This window comes from Alligator mississippiensis, chromosome 3, assembly GCF_030867095.1.
Source record: "Alligator mississippiensis isolate rAllMis1 chromosome 3, rAllMis1, whole genome shotgun sequence".
Lineage (NCBI taxonomy): Eukaryota > Metazoa > Chordata > Crocodylia > Alligatoridae > Alligator > Alligator mississippiensis.
This window is the reverse complement of record NC_081826.1, coordinates 225,956,797-225,976,608: the sequence shown is the minus strand read 5'-3', so window position 1 is coordinate 225,976,608 and position 19,812 is coordinate 225,956,797. Positions and strand designations below refer to the sequence as shown.

The 19,812-nt window shown below is 40.2% G+C and overlaps 1 protein-coding gene across 3 annotated transcripts in view; it reads left to right on the top strand.

Annotated features, from left to right (window-relative positions):
• The window catches only part of KCNN2 (potassium calcium-activated channel subfamily N member 2), a 122,851-nt gene that overhangs the window by 88,206 nt on the left and 14,833 nt on the right, over positions 1-19,812 (top strand). The window contains exons 5-6 of one of the 3 annotated variants that reach the window (XM_059724927.1): positions 11,557-11,667; positions 15,392-15,519. The exons of 1 other annotated variant lie outside the window; for it this stretch is intronic. In XM_059724927.1, the coding sequence (XP_059580910.1) occupies positions 11,557-11,667; positions 15,392-15,519 (239 nt within the window). The remainder of the gene's footprint in view (positions 1-11,556; positions 11,668-15,391; positions 15,520-19,812) is intronic. One more of the 3 variants, XM_059724929.1, reaches the window with a different exon arrangement.

The window sequence follows — 19,812 nt, the reverse complement described above, 5'->3', positions numbered from 1 at the left end:
AGTTACACACATTACACTTTTACCAGTATAAGTGACTGGAAACCGGTCTATACCCATAACAGAAGAGAAGTTTGGCACACAAAATTGGTCTATACCCATAATAGAACAGAAGTTTGGTACACATAGACTGGTTTAAAAATGGTGGAACTGGTTCTAAGATTTGCCTCTCCCACCAGAGGGTGAATGCGTGTTCTGTTCACTACCAATCTAAACTGCGCTACTTACAGAAAACCACATAACTTAAATCGATTCCACCTTGGGCTTTTTGAATGTCTGTCCATAGCCATAACACCATTTTCTTAATCTTATATTTGTCTCATGGATGGATTTCTCTTTCACCATTTTTATATGGCTTGTTTGGAGAAGTGGTTTACTTCAAGCAAGACCATTTTTTTGTTTCCTGGCTGGTCCAATAAGGCCCCCATCTAGACAGCCTAATGAACAGAGTATCTGTTTAAATTCTTACAGGCTTTTCATTTTATGCAGAGCAGCAGGAGGAATGTTGTGCCTTTTCTGGTGCAGAGCTAAATTTCCCACCAGAGCCATATGTCTGCAAAGCGGACCTTCTCTCTCCCTCAGTGGACCCCAGGGGAAATGAGCAAGAAAATTGGCAACTGCCTTCTCTCAGCTACAGGCAAGTATAGCAGGACATTTTTATGACAACTATACCATTAAAGAACACCATTTACTTCCAGTCCAACTAAATCAGAGGTGGGCAAAATGTGGCCCACCAGGCCATTCTATCCAGCCCATGGAGCCCCTAAAAAAATTATAAAATTAGTACTCATCTGCACCTGGCTGCCTGTCATGCGGCCCTCGATGGGTTGCTAAAACTCAGTAAGCGGCCCTCTGCCCAAAATAATTGCCCACCCCTGAACTAAACCAAAGCCACTAAGAGACTTCCAGCCAGTCCACTAATACAAGACATTGCTTCTTTTCCCAAACCATAGCACCCTGAAGGCTAAATGTAATTTATAGGTAGTAGGACTAGATTCAGCAATGCCCAATTCACAACACTATGTAAAATACAGTTCTGGCACCTCAAAGGCAGAACCAAGAGGAAATACTGTAAGAGTTCACTTAGTCCAGGATTTTAAACCTCTTACCAGACAGTCTTCACTGCTGCTCTCTCAGGCAACACATTTTATCATCTTTAGATTTTTATTAAGCCTTTACTTGTGGGCACTGACAGACATGTAGGCCCCCACTCTAACTCATGGCATTTTACATAAAGCACCACGAGTTAGAGTGAGTTAGAGTGCCCCCCTTCCGAACTTACAAGATGCTTGCCTGGGGAAGGAATGAGCCTGCCTTCAGGTGAGCAGCCAGTCAAGGAGTGCCCCCATCCCCACCTTCCTTCCCACTGACAGGCCCAGGGGTGGGGCTGGGCTATATCAGCCCAGTCCTAATAATATGAAAAATTAACCCTTGGGAATTACAAGGTCTAAAATAGAGTGCCTTCCTCTGGTACCTCATTTGAGGAGAGTTGAAGTGATTGGCCACTTTTAAAGTGCTCTGCAGCCATGCACATGTGTCACAGCATGTCTGCAGAACATTTTCAGAGGACTGATCATGCAAAAAATGTAAACTCTGTCTGCACCCTGTGATTTGCCAGCACTACACTTTGGCTGTCACTGAAGCACTGAACCCAAACTACAACCCCCAAATACAAACACTCTTAGTTTTGTAAATGTCCAGATTAAAACCTTTCTACTTCTGGATATCTCTGTGTTGGATCTAAAATAACACCACTGTTCTACTTCTGGATATCTCTGTGTTAGATCTAAGATGAAACCCTATATCTGAATACCTCTGGACTTGAGGAAATCTTGAAACAAATATTGAGGTCTTTCTCTAGCTACCTCTGTTGTAGTTTCCAATCACTTTGGCAGGTATTTACCTTGCCCTTCGGAAGTTGCTGCCTTGACTGTTGTGGTCATATAGGATATGTCTATACTGCAGGCTTCAATAAAGTGTTGAGATACCCAGGCTAGCTTTAAACTAGTCAGCTTAAGTAGTTCAGCAGTAGCAATGTGGAATTCAGTGCAGTATCTCTGTGCTATGATGCAGTCTGCATAGTAAGCATACCTGATGTTGACAAAGACTAGCTGTCAGCGTGTGAGAGAGGAGCATGCAAGAATGCATGAAGGTAACTGAAAATTTAGTAATTGGCAATGGAGTCTGGTATCATGGAACAACTGTAGGTGGGAGTTGTCATCTCTGCCATGAATGAGAAATGGTAAGCAAGCTAGAATAGATTGTGAAGGGCTTTGAAAGTGAAGACAAGTAGCTTATGTTTGATAGAGAGAGATGACGTGGTTAACATGATGATCTAAGAAAGTTATCTTTGCAGTACCATTCTGAATGGATGCGAGTAGGGCAAGACTGCATTTGTCAAGGCCAGAGAAAAAGAATGTTGCAATAATCGAGAAAGATTATACAAGCTCAGATGAAAGTTTTACCTGTGTGGATGGATAGAAAAGGCTATGTTAAATTTGTTTTGCAGAAAAAAATCTTCAAAATGTAGATGTTATCTGGTTGACAGAGTCAGGTCAAAATCAACAGTGACACAAGAACAACTTTTTATTTTGTTCTTAGGGGAAGATCCTAGGGAGAAAATCTGGCTAAGTGTATAAGTTCAGTAAGTTTCTGTTCTTTAGTTACCATAATAATAGTAATAGTAATAACGATGTGAAAAGTAAAAGCAATTTCACTTCTCTCCTTGCTGGCTTGGAATACTGTTGGCCTACAGAAGAATTCCAGAACAATGTCAGAAAACTACTTCTAGCAGAGAGTCGGGTCTGAGTTTTCCACTCTTGTAATTCAGTTTGATTTAGGAGAGTGATTAAAGATTAGACTGGTGTCGGTGCAACTGGGAGAATCACACTGTCAGTATTTAAACACTCAGTTGAATACTTCCACACTTTCATCTTCTAACAGTGGGCTTTAGATTCTTGTCACCAAGTAGAATCCCTAGGAATTGTTTACAGAGGCACAACAAACATTTGAACAAAGTATAGAAACTCATCCACGTTTGCTCTGATAGGGAAGTCAATGTCTAGAATGAAGATGCATAGAATGGTCCTTGTTATTAAATATCTTGACTGTTCTATGGGGTTGTTGGTTGTAACCAAGTTGGTCTAAGGGCACAGGCAGACAAGGTTCTTTGGGTAGATGTGATATCTTTTATTAGACTGATTAAATAGTTAGAAAAATTGTTCTTTGCAAGCTTTTGGGCACAAACACCCTTCTTCAGGTATAAGGAGAGTCTGTTGGTGTTTGTGTGCTCTCCTGGGTAGAATAGAAGCCAATATGAAAAATGCAGGTCTGTGAAAATGCAAAAGTGGCAGTGAGGATCTGAGGGAATGAGTGTGTGATGGGGCCAAATTAAGGCCGGATCTCAACATCGACCCACCCACCTGTCTATGTGAGACAGCCCACCCAATCTCACCTGCCACAACTAGCTGTTTGATACCTGGTGTAAAAATGCGTGAGGCTGCCCATTTTAATGCCCCAGTGCCAGGGGGCATTGTACGTGGCTCCGTACCACTGTACACAGTGCTCCATGCCTTGCGGATTGCATCATAAGTAGATCATAACTCCAGCCTGGGCCCAGGCTATCTCTGCCCTTGGCTGCACCTCTCCCATTCTGCTCATGCACTCTGCCCCCTCTCACTGGGCCTCTTGCATACTGCTTCTCACTGGGCCACTCTCAACCTGCCCTGCTTCTCTTGAGCGACACCCTGGGCCATCAAGCTTACCTCTTCTCATGCTGGTCGGTGCATGGACAGCACCTTCAGGTTGCTTGAGCTTCCCTGTTCTGCAAGGCATTGACCTTATGCCCTGCCTTGGGCAGAGTTCAGCCTTTAGCCCAGCACTAGGCAACTTGCTCCTGTTTTCACTTACATGGGGGTTGGCCCCTGTGCTGCCCTTCAGACCGCCCATGCAACCCTACACGGCACACCCCCAGTACAGCCCTTCAGGTTGCCCCATACAACCCTACTCTGTACCCACCAATGCCCAGTCCTTCAGGCACCACCTTACACCGTACTACGGGCTGGCCACATACAACTTCTGTCCCATTCACTGGTGCCACTCCCTTCCTCTTCCCCCTCTCTGGGACCTCTGGGGTCTTACACCCCTGTGGGGCTCAGGTGCCTCTCTCTAGGCATGCCTGCCCGCCCCCATCTGTTCTCACTCCTAATTACCCACTGAGTAGTGGGGGCTGGGGTTATAAGGTGACCCTACCCACCTCTCACTGAGGAAGCAACTGGCCTGGCACTTCTGGGGAACTGTCCCACCATGGGCAGCCCCACCAAGCCATCCCTCCCCAGCAGGTTTCAGTTTCAAGTCATACCCAGGACCAGAAGCCTCCTTCCATCCCCTTATCTCCAAGATGTCCCAAGCAGCAGCTCAGTCAGGTGGTATCTTTCTGGCTGCCAGCAGCAGACTGCTGCCTCAGTTCTGAGAGCCTGAATCTAAAATATAGGGAGCTCAGCCCTGTCCTTCTAACCCAGGGCTCTCCAGCAGTCATGTGACTGCCTCATTAGGGTTAGCCCACACCTGCAGGCTGCCCTGCTACCTGTTCTCAAACCTTAAAGTGGCAGGCACCAAAGGTGCCCTGCCAGAGAGATGGTAGGTGAGAGACAAGTGAGGGGGCAGAAGTAGGAATGTAGAACTGGTGATTGAATGTAGCTGGCAAAATTTAGACAGGTTACCTGGGGTTATCAGATGGCAGGAAGGATTATAATATGCCATAAATCCAATGTCTATATTTAGTCCATGATTTTTTTGTATCTCGTAGATTTATGAAGTGAAGTTCATAGGCTCATATACAACAGGTGTCTTGTAAATTCCCTTTGAGGATTAGAACTGAGAGACTGGAGAGAGAATGGTTATCTTGTGAGAAGTGGGCACCCACAGGTAATGTGGTATTTTTGTCTTTGATAGATTTTCAGTGCAAATTCATTCTGGTATGCAGTCATTTGTTTTCTCCTACATATTTTCCAACAGAGCAGTTAGTGCACTGGATGAGAGAGATAACATTTCTAGAGGTGCAGATGTAATATCCAGGAATAGTGATGGTTCTGTTGTGGGGTGTAGTTATTGTGGGAGTGGTGGAGATGTGTTGGCAGGGTTTATATTTTTTGTCCTGGCATGGTGTAGATTCATTTGGTGTGCTTTGGGCCATAGGAGGTTTGCTTCTGGTGATGAGGTTGGCAAAGTTTGGTACTTGTTTAAAGGTTAGGATGAGTGGTTCTAGAAAGATCTCTTTGAGAATTGGGTCATCTTCTTGTATGGGTTGCAACTGTTTGAGTATTTTCCATATGTTCCAGGGAAGGATGGTACATCATAACCAATGGTGTGTGATTTGTGGGGATTTTCTTTTTGTAGTGCAGCAATTCTTCATGTGGTATCCAGGTGCCTTTTTCAAAAATATGATCTATCTACTCTGGAGGAGTATCTTTGTTGGGTGAAAGCCCTTTTGGGATTTGTGAAGTGACGATCACGGGTGTTGATCAGGTAGAATTCCTTCCCTGAAGGTGTCAGATGGCAGGCAGGGAGGCAAAAAAACTTCCTTGTTGTTCTGCAATGAAGTTTAAAATCCAAAATCGGCTAAAATTTGGCATCTTCCATGTCTTAGGGGTGTACTTGGTAGCCGTGTTGGTCTGATACAAAAAGACACACAAAAAACTAGAACTCTTGGTACCTGATCAACACATCAAAGAGCTACTCAGCACAGCTCACAAAGACACTCTCATGGACCCAGAAGGACAGACTTCCATCTTTAGGTCCCTCTGTGCAAAAATGAAGTTTATTTCCTACCTATGGGGACTTTTTACCATCTTGTACCATCTACACTTTTCCCAGAGCCTGATGAAGGAACTTTGATCCCGAAAGCTTGCAGAAAAGGACAATTTTCTTGCCATTTTCCAGTTGGTCTAATAAAAGGTATCATTTTGGAACCAAGAATTCTAGTTTTTTGTATGTCTTTTTGTCTCAGACCAACACGGCTACCAAGTATACCCCTGAAACATAGACCAGGGGTCAGTAACTTAAGGCACACAGATTGGATCCAGCTCACAAAGAAATCTAACCCACAGAAGTCCAATCCAGCACAGGGGATCGATGGCACAGAGCTGCACTGTGTCACCCAACCCCTTCACAGTAGTCACCTCCACTGTGCAGCTTTTTGCCCTGTACTTTCCTCACCACAGAGGGGTTTGTGTTAGTCAGTATCCATCCATGCTAATTTATCCCTTTCTCAGCAAGGTAAATGAGCCCAGAAAGAGCAATGCATCAACACAGTTTATACTACCCTGTTTCTGGTCCCTGAGCGAGCTTGTTGAGATCACGCTTGAGTAACTCTGCATAGCATTGAATTCTGGTGTGTATTTGCTTGGACAAAGGAAGAGCTTTCCAAACTTAAATTGTGACCATAACATTTTAGGCTGGCTTGAAACTCTAGCACAATTAATTAATGTAGAACAAATGTGTTTATTGTGATATAAGATACTTTCTTCCCTTTAGGAGGTGGCTTAAAAGTGATCAAAGTTAGTCCTTCTACCTAGTTTTTACAGTGTAACTATCAAGCTTTTCTGCTTTCTAACTCTCATAAAAATGAAAATGTGCTTGGCAGATTCCTTTCCAACAGTCCTGACATAGGAAGTCAGGCATGGCTGAAGAATATATCTAAGTGAGGGTTTAACTACAGTAAGCAGTATGTACTGATTTTTTTTTCTGTATTTGTCCTTCAGTTTGGTTTATGAAGGATGTACTATTAAAAACTTGCTTTTTACCAACAGAAAATATAGTGTAAAGGTAGTCTGATCTGGGTAGAGCCAAATAGAGTACTGTACCTCCTTGATGTGCCAAACGCTTTGTGTATTTACCCCTGTTTGCTTTGTTTTGGTGAAATAGGATTCCCCTAAAGGGAGATCAGGAGCTTGAAGCAGAGATGTAGTTTATCATTTTCTTTAATCCTACATAAAAAGCATAACAGTGACATTTCAAAGTACAGTCATACAGGCAAGTTTTTTCAACATTTTTACACTATCGTCTTAAAAAAGAGACTTGCTGGAATATATAGAGCTCATATAAAGGATGTTATGCTAACACAAAGAATAGTATCAGTCTTACACAGTGTTGATATGGAAAGAATGCTGAATGTGATTCTGAATGTGTATTTAGCTTATTGATCTATTACATGAAAAAGGATGCTCAGAAAGATAATCATAGATATGGACAGTGCTATACCATCATTTAGTATTGCAGGTCTGATTATCTGTCTATACCTCAGTTTCCTGAACTGTGAAATGGGGAAACTTCTTACTTTAATATTTCTGTAATATTATGTTAAGAGCCTCAGATGGGGTCTCTATAGGTACACACTAACATTAGTATAATAATCCAGGGGACATCTACACATGAAATTAATGCAATTGAATATACACTGACTCAAGTTGAGCCAAAGTAAACCAATCCTAATATGACCAACGACACTTTTTTTAAGCACAGTAATACCAGATACCACTTGTATCCTGCAGGACTATCCAGCAGCACATAAATTAGTCTGCTGTACACTAATTGCCTTGCACATGAAGACAGTGATGCTTTACTGCGTAGAAAATTAGTTTGCTGTGCAGTTGTGCATCTTATATAGATGCACCCACAGGGTATTAATTAAGAGACTTGAAACCAGGTATTGAATGCATTATCTCTATAAACACTTATTAAAATAATGAACCTTGTGTGTTGTCTTTCATGGTAATATGAAGAATAAGTGTACAGTTGACACTTCACCTTTCTTCTTTTGACTAAACATAAAATCCAGAGTTCATTTTCACTTGCATCAGCTCAGCAGGATCAGTCTGAATGAGTGGCTGGTTATGAGCCTACCAAACATGCACATCAGTGCTGTAGGCATCAGTTATGGTGATACAGAACATAACATTGTTCAATGCAAGTAATTTTCTCTGCATGCTGAACTGGAACAAGCATTGTCTTTCATAGGAAATCTAAGATGAATGTCTTTAACCAATGTTGTTCATTGAAAACTGCCATGATACTTTAAATAAGAATTAGAATTTATATCAGAGTCTTGAAATAATTTCATCTAGGGTCATTCGATTATGCTTAGCTCAATTCCCTTGAAATTTCAAGGGATATAGTATTCTTTGAATGAGAGTATTCAAGGATATAGTATTCCTTTTCACCTCTCATTCTAGACTGTTGTAATATATTGTTGAACAGCTGCTTCATGACACTCCAGAGTCAGGTGAATTAATCTTTCTACATCAATTACAGCTTCAGAAGTATATTTGGAGGCTTAATTAGTATTTGGAAACTGCTTTAGGAAACACTGGTGATCACTGCTTTCTATGCATTATAGCTAACAAGTAATGGTGTTTCTGAGTTGAGTTACAGACTCCACTGGTACTATTTTCCTAATAATCATCTTTATAGCCCCTCTTAATGCACATTTTTTCCCTCTAGAATAGAAAACAGGTACAAACTTAATTTCAAAGCTACATTTTTAGAAGCACGTGATGACGATCCTCACAGACTGGAGACTTTTGCTGCTAGTGAAAGGTCTTGTCCAGAATTTGCCCAACTCCCTGTGCAATTCCACTCTTCTCCCCTTTGTATAACTTTTTTTTTTCAGATTCAGTTATGAAGGCGAAAATACTATAGGTTACACGTGGAGTATAGCCTGATCATGAAATATGTACAGTAGTGTATAAATGACAAAGTCATGGCATGTATCACAGTGTGGCACCTAAAAAGCTAACCGCACTTTGGGGACCTAGTTCAGCCTTGGTGTAAGCAGACACAACTTTTTGTTTTAATTATATCCCTAGGTCAAAAGTTGGTGTAAAGAGAATGGTACCTGATTTACAAAGCTGCTCAGTAGGTTTTCCTCATAGGTTAGCTTTCAAACCCTCCTGTAGTTCTAGAAAGAAATTGATCTCTCTGTAAGGAAACACGCAGTTAGCTGGCTGTCCTGGTCTTTCCTTCTTCATAGGAAGGGGGAAGCAATCAGAGCTCTTCATGTGCTTCTTCCCTTCTCAGCCTATAGAATGCTCCTGCAGTCTTGAGTCCAGCTGTCCAGAGACTGTGCTGTACTTACCACTGCCCAAAAGCTGGGATTCAGGGAAAGGAGTGGAAAATTCTAGTTTCCCTCTCCCTGAGGTGCCCTTGGTGCTAGTATGGAAATGAAGGAGCAAGATGGCTAAAGGAGCATCAGAAGGTGAAAAAAAGAGGACAGATGGCAGAAACAACCATATCTAGGAAAAGCTTTTTATTTGGGGTAAGCAGCTCACTTGTAATGGAAGTTTGCATAAGCCAGAAAACCACAATAGACAAGTTTTTGCACATGTTTGAAGGGGAGCAGATTCCTTGGTGGAGTCTGTTGGAGGTGAGGATTGGAGACAAATGTAATTGATCTGGAATTCATTGAGTATGTCTTGAGATATGGGCTAGGGACAAAAGTTGCATATAAACCAGTTTAAATAATCAGAAACTGGTTTAAACCTGTAACAGAACAGAAGCTCAGTGCACATAAACCATTTCAAAATGGCTGAAACTGGTTTAAGATAAATCTGTTTGAATTTGGTATCAGATTTAACTGATTTGGGTCAAACCAGTTATGAAACTTCTGTCCCAAACCCCTTCCTTGTTCAGATTAAATCACAGTCTCCCAGCATGCTTTCCAGCCCTGGGCTGGGCTGGGCTGTGCTGTCTGCTCCAGCAGAGAAGGGTTGCGGGGGGGGAAGCAGGGACTGCCTCCCTCCCCCAATCTAACCTGGTCTGGGGCCAGGGAGAGGGGTTAAATCCACCTTCTCCGGAGTACAGAGCTGCCCTACTGCTAAACTTACTGAAACTTACTGCTGGCTGCAGCTGTAGACTACAAATCCCAGAGGTGCCTGGAAACAGGAAGAGGACGTGATGAGCAACCCTGGAGAGTCCTGCTGCTGTGATTGTGGACTGCAAATCCTTAATCCTTGGGGGCGGCAGGACAAGGAACCAAATACACAGCCCATGCTGGCTACATGCCAGAGAGGCATGCTCTAGCATCCCTTAGCTTCTGGCCTGAGCCACTGCAAGCATCTGGCTGCATTTCCTGAATCAGAAGTAAATGTGTATCCAGTTGTTTCTCAGTTTAATCTCTGCAGTTTAGACTAACTTACAAAGACTGAATAGATTCAACCTCGGGCTTTTTGACTGTCTGTACTTAGCCATGAGAGGAAAAAGCAAATTAAGTCATTAGGAATCTTTGTGAATGAAGGAGCTATTGTGGGGTCTGTAGTGTCAGGAAAATGAATGACTTGTAGAAAACTCTTTACATTTCATAGCCAGGGAGAATTCAGCGAGGAAATCTCTGTATTTGTTGAGGGTAACACAATTGATGGTTTTGAGGGGGGGTCAGGAGGAGGGAAGTAAGGGGAAGTTGGAAAAAAAAATAGGAAGGGGAAAAAGTGGAGGTGAGACTTGAGGTTGAAATCATTATAGTCTCCCAAATGCAAAAACAGACTTTAACTGCTACAAGTTGTTTTCCTGACAGCTGGACTCTGAACAAATCCCCTGGCTAGACAAAATCTAATTCTATTGAGTCCATTTTCTCTTTTTTTTTTCCCTTTGGTTTTTTTTTTTTTTTTTTTTGGTCAATAGATACTGGCAGGTGTATTACATCAGAGCTCACATTGGGTGCAGTGTTGGAATAAGTAGCAGTCAGGAAATACTTTATGTTCTATCTTCCTGTTAGTTGGTTTATTTTCCTTCAACTTAACCTTGACATAAACTACTTTCTGGGTTTCTCTGCTGAAAAAATGACAAAGACTTCCATGGAATCATCTGCTTGACTCGGGCTGTGGTTGACTTTATATAAATTAAGGTGTAAATGATTGTATACGAGGTACAAAACAGAACCTCACTACTTTTTCAATCCAAGTGACAAGGCTGTTTCTGTGGTAAATGTAATGTGTATGAAAAAATCACTTTTCTACATCAGAAGGGAACATGAGGCATGTTTAGTAAGTGACTAAAAATTAGGTTTTAGATAACTTTATCTTTAGACCTTAAAGAAATCCTAAGATAGCTCTCTAATTTTACTGTGCTAAATACTAATCCAATCTTACTTCCTTTTTAGCAATTGCAGACAGTTGCGGACAAGGGCTATGCATGCGGCCTTCGGGTTCATTTACAGATATTTTCTGAAATTTAAAACTTGCTTTTATCTGCCCTTTTTCAGATATTAGAAATTTGTTCTAGAGGCCACATGCTCTTTTTCAACCCTTGGAGAAAAACACCTGCCTTTAAAGCAATGCTCTTCAATAAGCAGTTGATGAAGCTTTGTCAGTTTCCCAGTCTACAGTAACCTACTCTTTATATAACACTGGACTAAAATAGCTATAGTGTATTCATTGCATGTATCAAGAATGGTGAATCATCTGATGCCTGTCATATTTCTCCAGCTGAAGAAGGAACTTCGTAAAAAAAACATGCTTTTGAAAAACACAGTAGTAATTCCTTGGGGGTTTGTTTTATTGTTTTCAGGGTGCTGGGTGCACTGCACTGGTGGTAGCTGTGGTTGCAAGGAAGTTAGAACTTACCAAAGCTGAAAAACATGTGCATAATTTCATGATGGATACCCAGCTAACTAAGAGAGTAAGTCATAACTGCAGATCTTTATATTCACAACTGAAAAGGAATGTTATGTTCATTGTATTTCTGTGGTGCATTTAAAACATAAGTAGACATTGTATTTATTAATAGGCATAACCCTGCAAGATGCTGAGGGGTATTGGACATCCTGAACTTCTTTCATAATTAATGGGAGTTGCAGGTTCTCAGCCTTTTCGAGGATTTTGCCATATGGCAGTAGATTTTTAGAAGCTAGAACATAGCAGGAAGATAACTCAAAGAAACAGCAAGGAACATAATATTGTTTTAAAACAGAAGTTTGATATGTTAAACTGAAGCCAGTTTTACACCGTATCTGAGAGAAGAAATTCCAGTATATGTATAATTCTTGTATCTCTTAGATGTAATAAATGATAGCTTGAACTCCTGAAAGTCAGGCATACAAAGACTGTTCTTTATGAAAGTGAGATGCTTTCTTACAAACAAAGGTATCTTAAAGAATAGGTTTAAAATTGCTCACGATACCATGTGAGTTAAGTCTTTGCTGTTGCTTCATTTCCATGGTTTGTTCAATCAGCCATTTACAATAAGGTTGTAGTCCGGTTAGGACTGGGTATTTGACTGGTCAAAAAATACTTCATTAATTGCCTGGTCAAATATTTTTAAATAATGGTCAAATATTATCAAATAACAGTCAAATAGTTTAAGTATCAAGTCAAGTATACTGTCAAGTATTTCTTGAACAGTGAAGAGAGATGCTTTAACCTTCAGTAGGTTAGATACTTATGCTAATTACAAAAAAAACAACTAGTTAAATGCTAATGCAAAACAATTGAATTAAATTCTAAAAAATTGTAATAAATGTTTATAACTATCAGTTTTAGGTAAATGTGAATGGTATTCAGGACTGAAGAGTTTTTTTCCTTGGCTTTTATTCTGAAACCTTAGGGTCATTCTGAACAGTTACTAATCTCACACACACACACACACACACACACACACGAAATTAAACAGAAATAAAACACGTACCAATTATAAAAGACAAAAATCCATTTTTAAAGTTCACTTAGGCTAAGTAGGCACTAGGCTGAGTTCTCAAACATTTTGCTGTCTGCATTTGGAGATTCCTTCAGCCACAGCACATGGCCAGTAAGAAAAGCTTTTCTATGCTGCTGGATTTGGTTCTTCCCTTAGCATATGCAGCAACTCCACATGGCTTCATACAGGGAGGCGAAAGGAGGCTAGAAAGGCTTAGGAGAGAGGATCAGGGCAGGGGGCTGCTTCTAAATGGGGAGAGAGAGAGAGGGTATCCTAACTCCTGCAGGACTGAAGGGCAAAGAGCCCTTACTCCTGCCTTTGCCAACAGGTGACCCTACGATGCAATAAGAAACATATACCATCACCTACAGAAGGGCATTCTTGGCTTCATGGAATATTTCACAAGTTTTGACTGTGGTCAAATAATAGCATTATTTGACTGGTCAATTGACTGGTCTATATACTGTAACTCCTATACATCCATTAAAGATATTCCAGAGATTAACAGTATAATTCAATAACGGGATAAAGTTTACAACTTTTACAATAAAACCTAATTTAAAAAAGTGACTAGAACTTTGATTAATGCCCCCCCCCAAAAAAAAACAACAACCAAACAAACAAAAACAAAACAGAAACCCTCCCTAAAAAGTAAACACCAGAGCTAAGGAGGCAGTGAAGAGTCTAAATCCAGGAAACAGCTTTATGTGCAGCGAGAACAAGTAACAGGGCAGTTTCTATTGCCTTTACTCATTTAATCAGTCTCACTGATTTTAAAAGAAAAGCTTAGGTGTTTAAGGCCTTCAGAATCAAATCCAAAGGTTCCTTTAAGTCCCAGTAACAAAACCTGAGATTGAGGAAAAGGTGGTACTCGTATAGGTATTAAGAAACTAACCCTCATCAACCATCAAGGTGAGCAATAGAGGCAAATTTACCTATTCCTTCTTGATTTAGCAGCAGTTTTCAAATACAGTGGGCGCATCTACATGAGACACTACATCACCATAGCGTCGACAGGCACTAACCACGACGCCACCACTGCTGCACAGTAACTCGTTGCTACTGTGCCGTAGTGTCAAAAATGACCCGTGTGCCACTGGTGCTAAAGCAAGTACTAAATAACTGCGTAGTACCAACTGCGCAGTCAGGGAGGGGCACATGTAAACACTCCCAGTAAAGAGTCTAGCTGGTGAAGGAAGGAGCTGCCATTCCAAGATCAGACTGGGAGGCCAAGATCAGACTGGGACTACTTTTAGTACTTGCTTAATGCACAGTAGTACCAGCACAGTTCTTTAGTAATGCTTACTAAGCCTAATTCTACTGTGCCGTAGCATATTAGCATGGTTTTTCCCTGGCACGCTACTGCACAATAGCATTGGACTGTTACTACTGCACATTAAGCGTCTCGTGTAGACACACCCTATGACTGCAGAGTTAGACATCCTAGACAGGAAAGAGGGTTCATGCAGGTTTGCTGAATCTTGTGAATTTGGTTGTTACTTGCTCTTTTTCATGTCATCCTATTCATCTTCTCCCTCCAAATAAATGTGAACACCAATCTAACATAATACTTAAACAGTGTATTTGACCTTAGAGTCTACTCATGTTGAAGTCTTGATCCTTCTGGTAATGTAAAAGGAAGGCAAACAAACCCTCTACTTCCAAGGTATTTGTCAGACAATAAATCAGTAACATAGAACTTGGAGTTATTTCCTGTGAATCAAACCTAGAGCTGTCCATACCTAATGGAAGAGTGGGGACTTGAGCTTATCTGTAAGGTCCATTGAACCTGATTCTTTTTATGTTGCAGTCAGTGGAAAAACTCTTATTTGGCCATTGTCTCTGGGAGCTCTTACTTGGAAATTGAGCCTCTACCCTGCCTCTTCCTAAATACAGTCCTTTAGCTTTAACAGTTCAGTAAGGCAGGTGATATAAGGGCAGAGGGAAAGAGATGATGATGAGAGCTAGTTTAATACTATATATTTGCCCTAACGAGAATTGGAGAAATTATAAAATCAGCCATCAATATATGTAAATACTCTGTATTTTTCAATCAATGTCAGTTCCACACCAGTATCACCAGACAACTTAAGATAATTATAGGGGCTTTAACATTTTATATTATTAAATCTTTTATGGAACCCCTTCTCCCCCCTCCCCCTTACCCCCATATAAAGCAGACATGAAGTATATATAGTAAATCTAGCCATAATGTTATGGCAACATACGTTTCTTGGGTAAAGGAAAATAAGGATGGAGTCAGAACAAGGTAAAATAGAACAATCTGTTAGATCAGCTCAAGAGTTTCTTACAGAGGAAAAGGGTGTTGAATTACTAATACGAGAGAGAGAAAAGAATCATACAAGTGACTCCAAAGTGACAAATTTCTAATAGGGAAATCCATTTTTAGTTCTGTAAAATGTATCTGATTAATATCTTTACAAATGGTCCAAATTATTTTCAGAAACAGATTTGACTACAAGCCACAAAGAAAGTTGTTACAAATGTCACTTTTATAAGAGGAACAATTGGGCAGACCCTCTTACCTCTGGTCATCACTCTTTCTGCACCACTGTAGCAAGTTCCCACTGAATCTGAAGCCCTCCCATAGCCAGGACTGAGAGTGTCTCTGAAAGACAGTATACATTAGAAAAGACTCAGACACACTAATGCTATTTTTGTGAGCCTGGTATTTTCTTTTATTAAACAGGTGAAAAATGCAGCTGCCAACGTACTCAGGGAAACATGGTTAATTTATAAAAATACAAAGCTGGTTAAAAAGATAGACCATGCAAAAGTAAGGAAACATCAACGCAAATTCTTGCAGGCTATTCATCAGTAAGTATCTTTTGGTTTGGTTTTTCTGTCCAGACGTTACCTGCACTCCCTCAGAACTTTTGCTCTTGGGACTGAATTTGTTGTTTCTTTTAGAATAAGTACAGTAAGATTTCAAAGTAGTGATTTAAAAAAAATGTTGGCAGTGTGTTCCCAATGTAGTTTGGAACTGGATTTTTTGTAAATGTTTTCTTGAGAGTCTCTGTCATATTTCATTAATTGGCAGAGAGATTTTTATACTGTTGTTATTACCAGTTTTTGTTGTGTTATGAATTTTTCAAAGCAGTTGTCCCGGTTTTTTTGGCCAGTCAAAAATAGAAATAGAAAATATGGCAGCTTGAAGCATGCATCCTAATCATTTCATGTGAAGATTGTGTGTTAATTATAAGCTAATGGCAGTTAGTACAGAGAATATTTATTGAATTGATAATGGACCAGTTTCTCTGTCCATTTGAGATGCTTTATCAGCTTAAAAAGAGCAAATAGAAACCACTCCCCAGTTGGGATTTCGTCAACATAAAGGAGTCCTTAGTCAGTTTAATCAACTTGGGTGTCTTCTGTCAGTAGCAGGGAAGAAGGGAGTATTCCAGCAATCCCCAGGTGGCAGATAGCCTTTCAGAAGTTTTTCACTACTGAGATACTTGAACTCTGACCCCAAATTATCCTAAACTCCACCAGCATTTAAAAGAGAATCAGGGCCAACAGTAATAAACTGGATCACCATAATATAATCCATGAAACTGCCATGCTCTAAAAATCTTCGTAAAATTGATCATTAGTGCTTGTCATTAAGCTAATCCACAGTTAACTGGGATTCTTGAAGCATTCATTTCTGGGGTTGTACTGTTCATGGAGAACAACCTTCCTTCATCTGACCATCAGATTTCCTTATCATATAATGTCCCTGGATAAATTGTGCCTGTGTTTATACCAGAATAAAAATATCCTGGGATTAGTGTATATATTCATTACCCTTCTAATTAGGGTTTAGCAGGTGGCCGAATTCAGTGCCACTTTTCTGCCATTGATTTGGAGATACAATCCTGGACTACCTGTACAGAAATACTTTGTTGTATCACAGGATAAAGTGTTGTTATTCCTTATCTGGGAAACTTTTTAGGCTGTATCTTAGGACAACAGACACAGACATCTGTATGATTACACTTTGTCCCAAGATAAAATGGTTTATTCCAGGATAAATGCAACATCTGTTTGCAGCCAAAAGACCTTCTGTCTGCAAAAACGAGAGATCCCTAGGCCTTAAAAGGCTCTACACCTTCGTGCCTGCTCAGGGACTTCCTGCCTGCCCTGCAAGTCCAGCTCATTGAAGCCCTTGGTGTACCCACCATGCTGTGGGCTTCCCCAGTACTTTGGGGCAGCTGCAGAGAACTTAATATAGATTCAGGTTGCACTGACATTTTTATAAAGCCCATATGCCACTAGCTGTAGTTTCATGGTCTTCTAATCTCTGTGGTCTAAGCCAGCAGCAGAGATGATGCCAGAGTTCAGCTGACTTCATATATTCCTGTACAGTGTGCAGCAGGTGGAAGCTCCACATGTGGAAATGCCTTTACATACATGAATGTAGGAGATGCAATATGGCCCTTGGTTTTCCCCATTTGTAAATTGATGGTAATGCTGTTTGCTTTCCTGCCTTGAAGTAATGATGTGAAGATTAGTTAATGGTTGTGCACTGCCTTGAAGATGTAAAACACTCTAAGCAGTATTTTATTTAGCAGACCTGCTAGGCTAAATGTTGTAGACCTTGTAGTAAAGCCACTCAGTGGAAACCATTAAAAAAAAAAAAGTTTACAAGAGTTGAGATTTTGGTAGGTTGGGAAAGCTTGTTGTGAAAGCTTGTTGTGAAATCTATTTGCTCAGCTTAAAGAAATGGTCCTGGATGGAAGGAAAGTCTGTGTGGTATATGTGTGTGCACATGTGTGTGCATTGCTAGACTTACTTCTTCACTACATAGTGAATTCCTTAATTTTCACCTTGCTGTTTATTTTTGTGTGGGGGATAGAAAAAAGAAATTTACTATAAAAAGCACATTGGGCTCGATCTGCAGCATTAAATACTCTTCAGGCTCCAGAAGAGCTTCAAGAGGTTGCAAGTTTTTGCTCTGCATTTCTCTTAACTATTCAGTCGGCTCAATTGGTGGGGAAGTGGAAAACAGTGGTAATTTTTCTGCTTAAATTGATACATACCTCTGAGAGTTCTTGTTGCGTTTTGCTTCTGATTTGAAGGGTACTACTGTGTTCTTGAAGAAGGTTGGAGATAATTCCTCGGTGTAGGCAGACTGACCTCTGTCGGGAGCACATCTCCAGAATTCTGTTTCCCTGGCACATGCCTCTTGGTTTCATTAGAGTAGCTGGGCATTTTTTTTTTTTTTTTTACTTATGGTGATATATCTCTTATCAGTCTTTTTCTAAGAGTTTTAAAAATGTTTTTAAAAGCTGTTACATGCTAGCTAAACTATCAAGTTACTGGAGTAGAGATGAGATTCAAGGGGTAGAATTGTATAGCTTGTTTTATATGAGGTCCAAGTAGATGATGATTCAGAGATCAATTTTGCTGTGAAAACCTCAGCTTCTTTAAAACAGTAATTCAGGCTCTGCCTTCAGCTACTCTAGGTTCTATTCCCACATATAAATGAAAAACAGATGCAGGTCTTTCCCTCCTGACATCCTTATGGAAATGTATATATCAGCTACTATATGCACAAGGAGGGTTCATGGATTGTACTTGGGGGGTGGGATAAGAGAAAATGGGAATGAAGCTACTGCAAGTCCCATTATTATCATGCAAATGAATCGGGCTCAACTCATGGCAGTTGCTAACCCACAGAAGCCATTGGTCAACCATGGGACTTCTGAACTGCTGAATCGAGCCCTTTGTGCTCAGCTGAGCACCACTCCATGTGTTGGTTTGTTTTAGTATATTTTACAGTTTGTTTTCTTTTGTTTTGTCTTTTTATTTCAACAAAATGAAAATAGAGCTCGGAAGTAAGTTGTATGAGCTGTTCCTTTTTAAATTTGCAGAATTTACCACTGTCTGCATGCAACAAATGGATCCTTTATTTGTGAATTTTAATGGTCTGAGTGCTGCCATGGAAATGCGATTCAAAATCATGATCTTTTGCTGTGATAAGTGAAGTTCATAAGGAAGGAATCAGATTACCCATGTTTATAAATTTGAGAAAAAAATAAAATCTGTCAGTTTTCTTTTAATCTGGCTGTTGCAGCTAAAGAATGATCATTATGTGAGAGATGTATCTTTGCAGTCCCTGGGCCGATCTTTTTGAGTTGATATACACACTGTGCTGTCTCACTGCTGGCAGCTGTTATCTTTATTGCTTTGGTATCAATGGGATTGCACAAGGTTTAAGTCAGCAAAGAAATTAGTCTAGTGTGCTAAATTGGAAAGAACTGACAAGTGGATTATCCAAAAGACAGTGTTTAAAAAGCTAGAAAATAAAATGTTTCCTGACAGTTTGAATAAATCCACAACAAAATATCCAGGCTATAATTCTGCAGTCAAATTGGTACCTGCTTATCTCTTTAATGAAGTCTGTTCCAGGCTGTACTGCTTAACTCATTCTTTTCATTCTTTCTGTACTCCAAAAATGATTAGCTTCAATACTGCATCAGCAACGTTTTGGCTGATGAAGATTAAAAAAGGATAGGTGGTTTTCCCCAAAAAAGGGGAGTTAATTTTACACAGGCTCAGTTTCAATTTTCTGAGACTGATCTCTATATCACAAGCAGGAATCATTACACACATTAAATGTAATGTTTACTTGTTTTAAACTTTGTTTCATATGAAGGCCAGTATGGAGCTGAAAGGCCATATGCGTGTACAAATACATTAGTTAATGTGAATAGCCCAAGAAAGACTTACTTGCTTGATAATTTCTTGAGGACTTTGTAAAATCCCTGAACTATTTTGGTTATATAAAAATTATAACTCAAATAAATCTTTCAGCACCCTCAAGTTTCATACTATTTAAAGAGCAGGTATAGCCACTATTAGCTACTGTCTGCTGAAATTTAAAAATAAAATAAAAATAGAAACCACAGTTGAATGACCCCTGTCCCTAATTCTGAATACAGGAATATGCTGCTGTCTTTTCAAATGTCACATATTAGAGATATGCAAAATGTGGTTACCCGCTTCCAACAGTTCATAGGTGTCAAGGATAAAATAATCCCAGCCCCAGTGAGGTAAATGGGAGCTTTGCCATTGATTTTAATAGGGCCAGAATTTCAATTCAAGGATATTCCTAACACTGAGGGT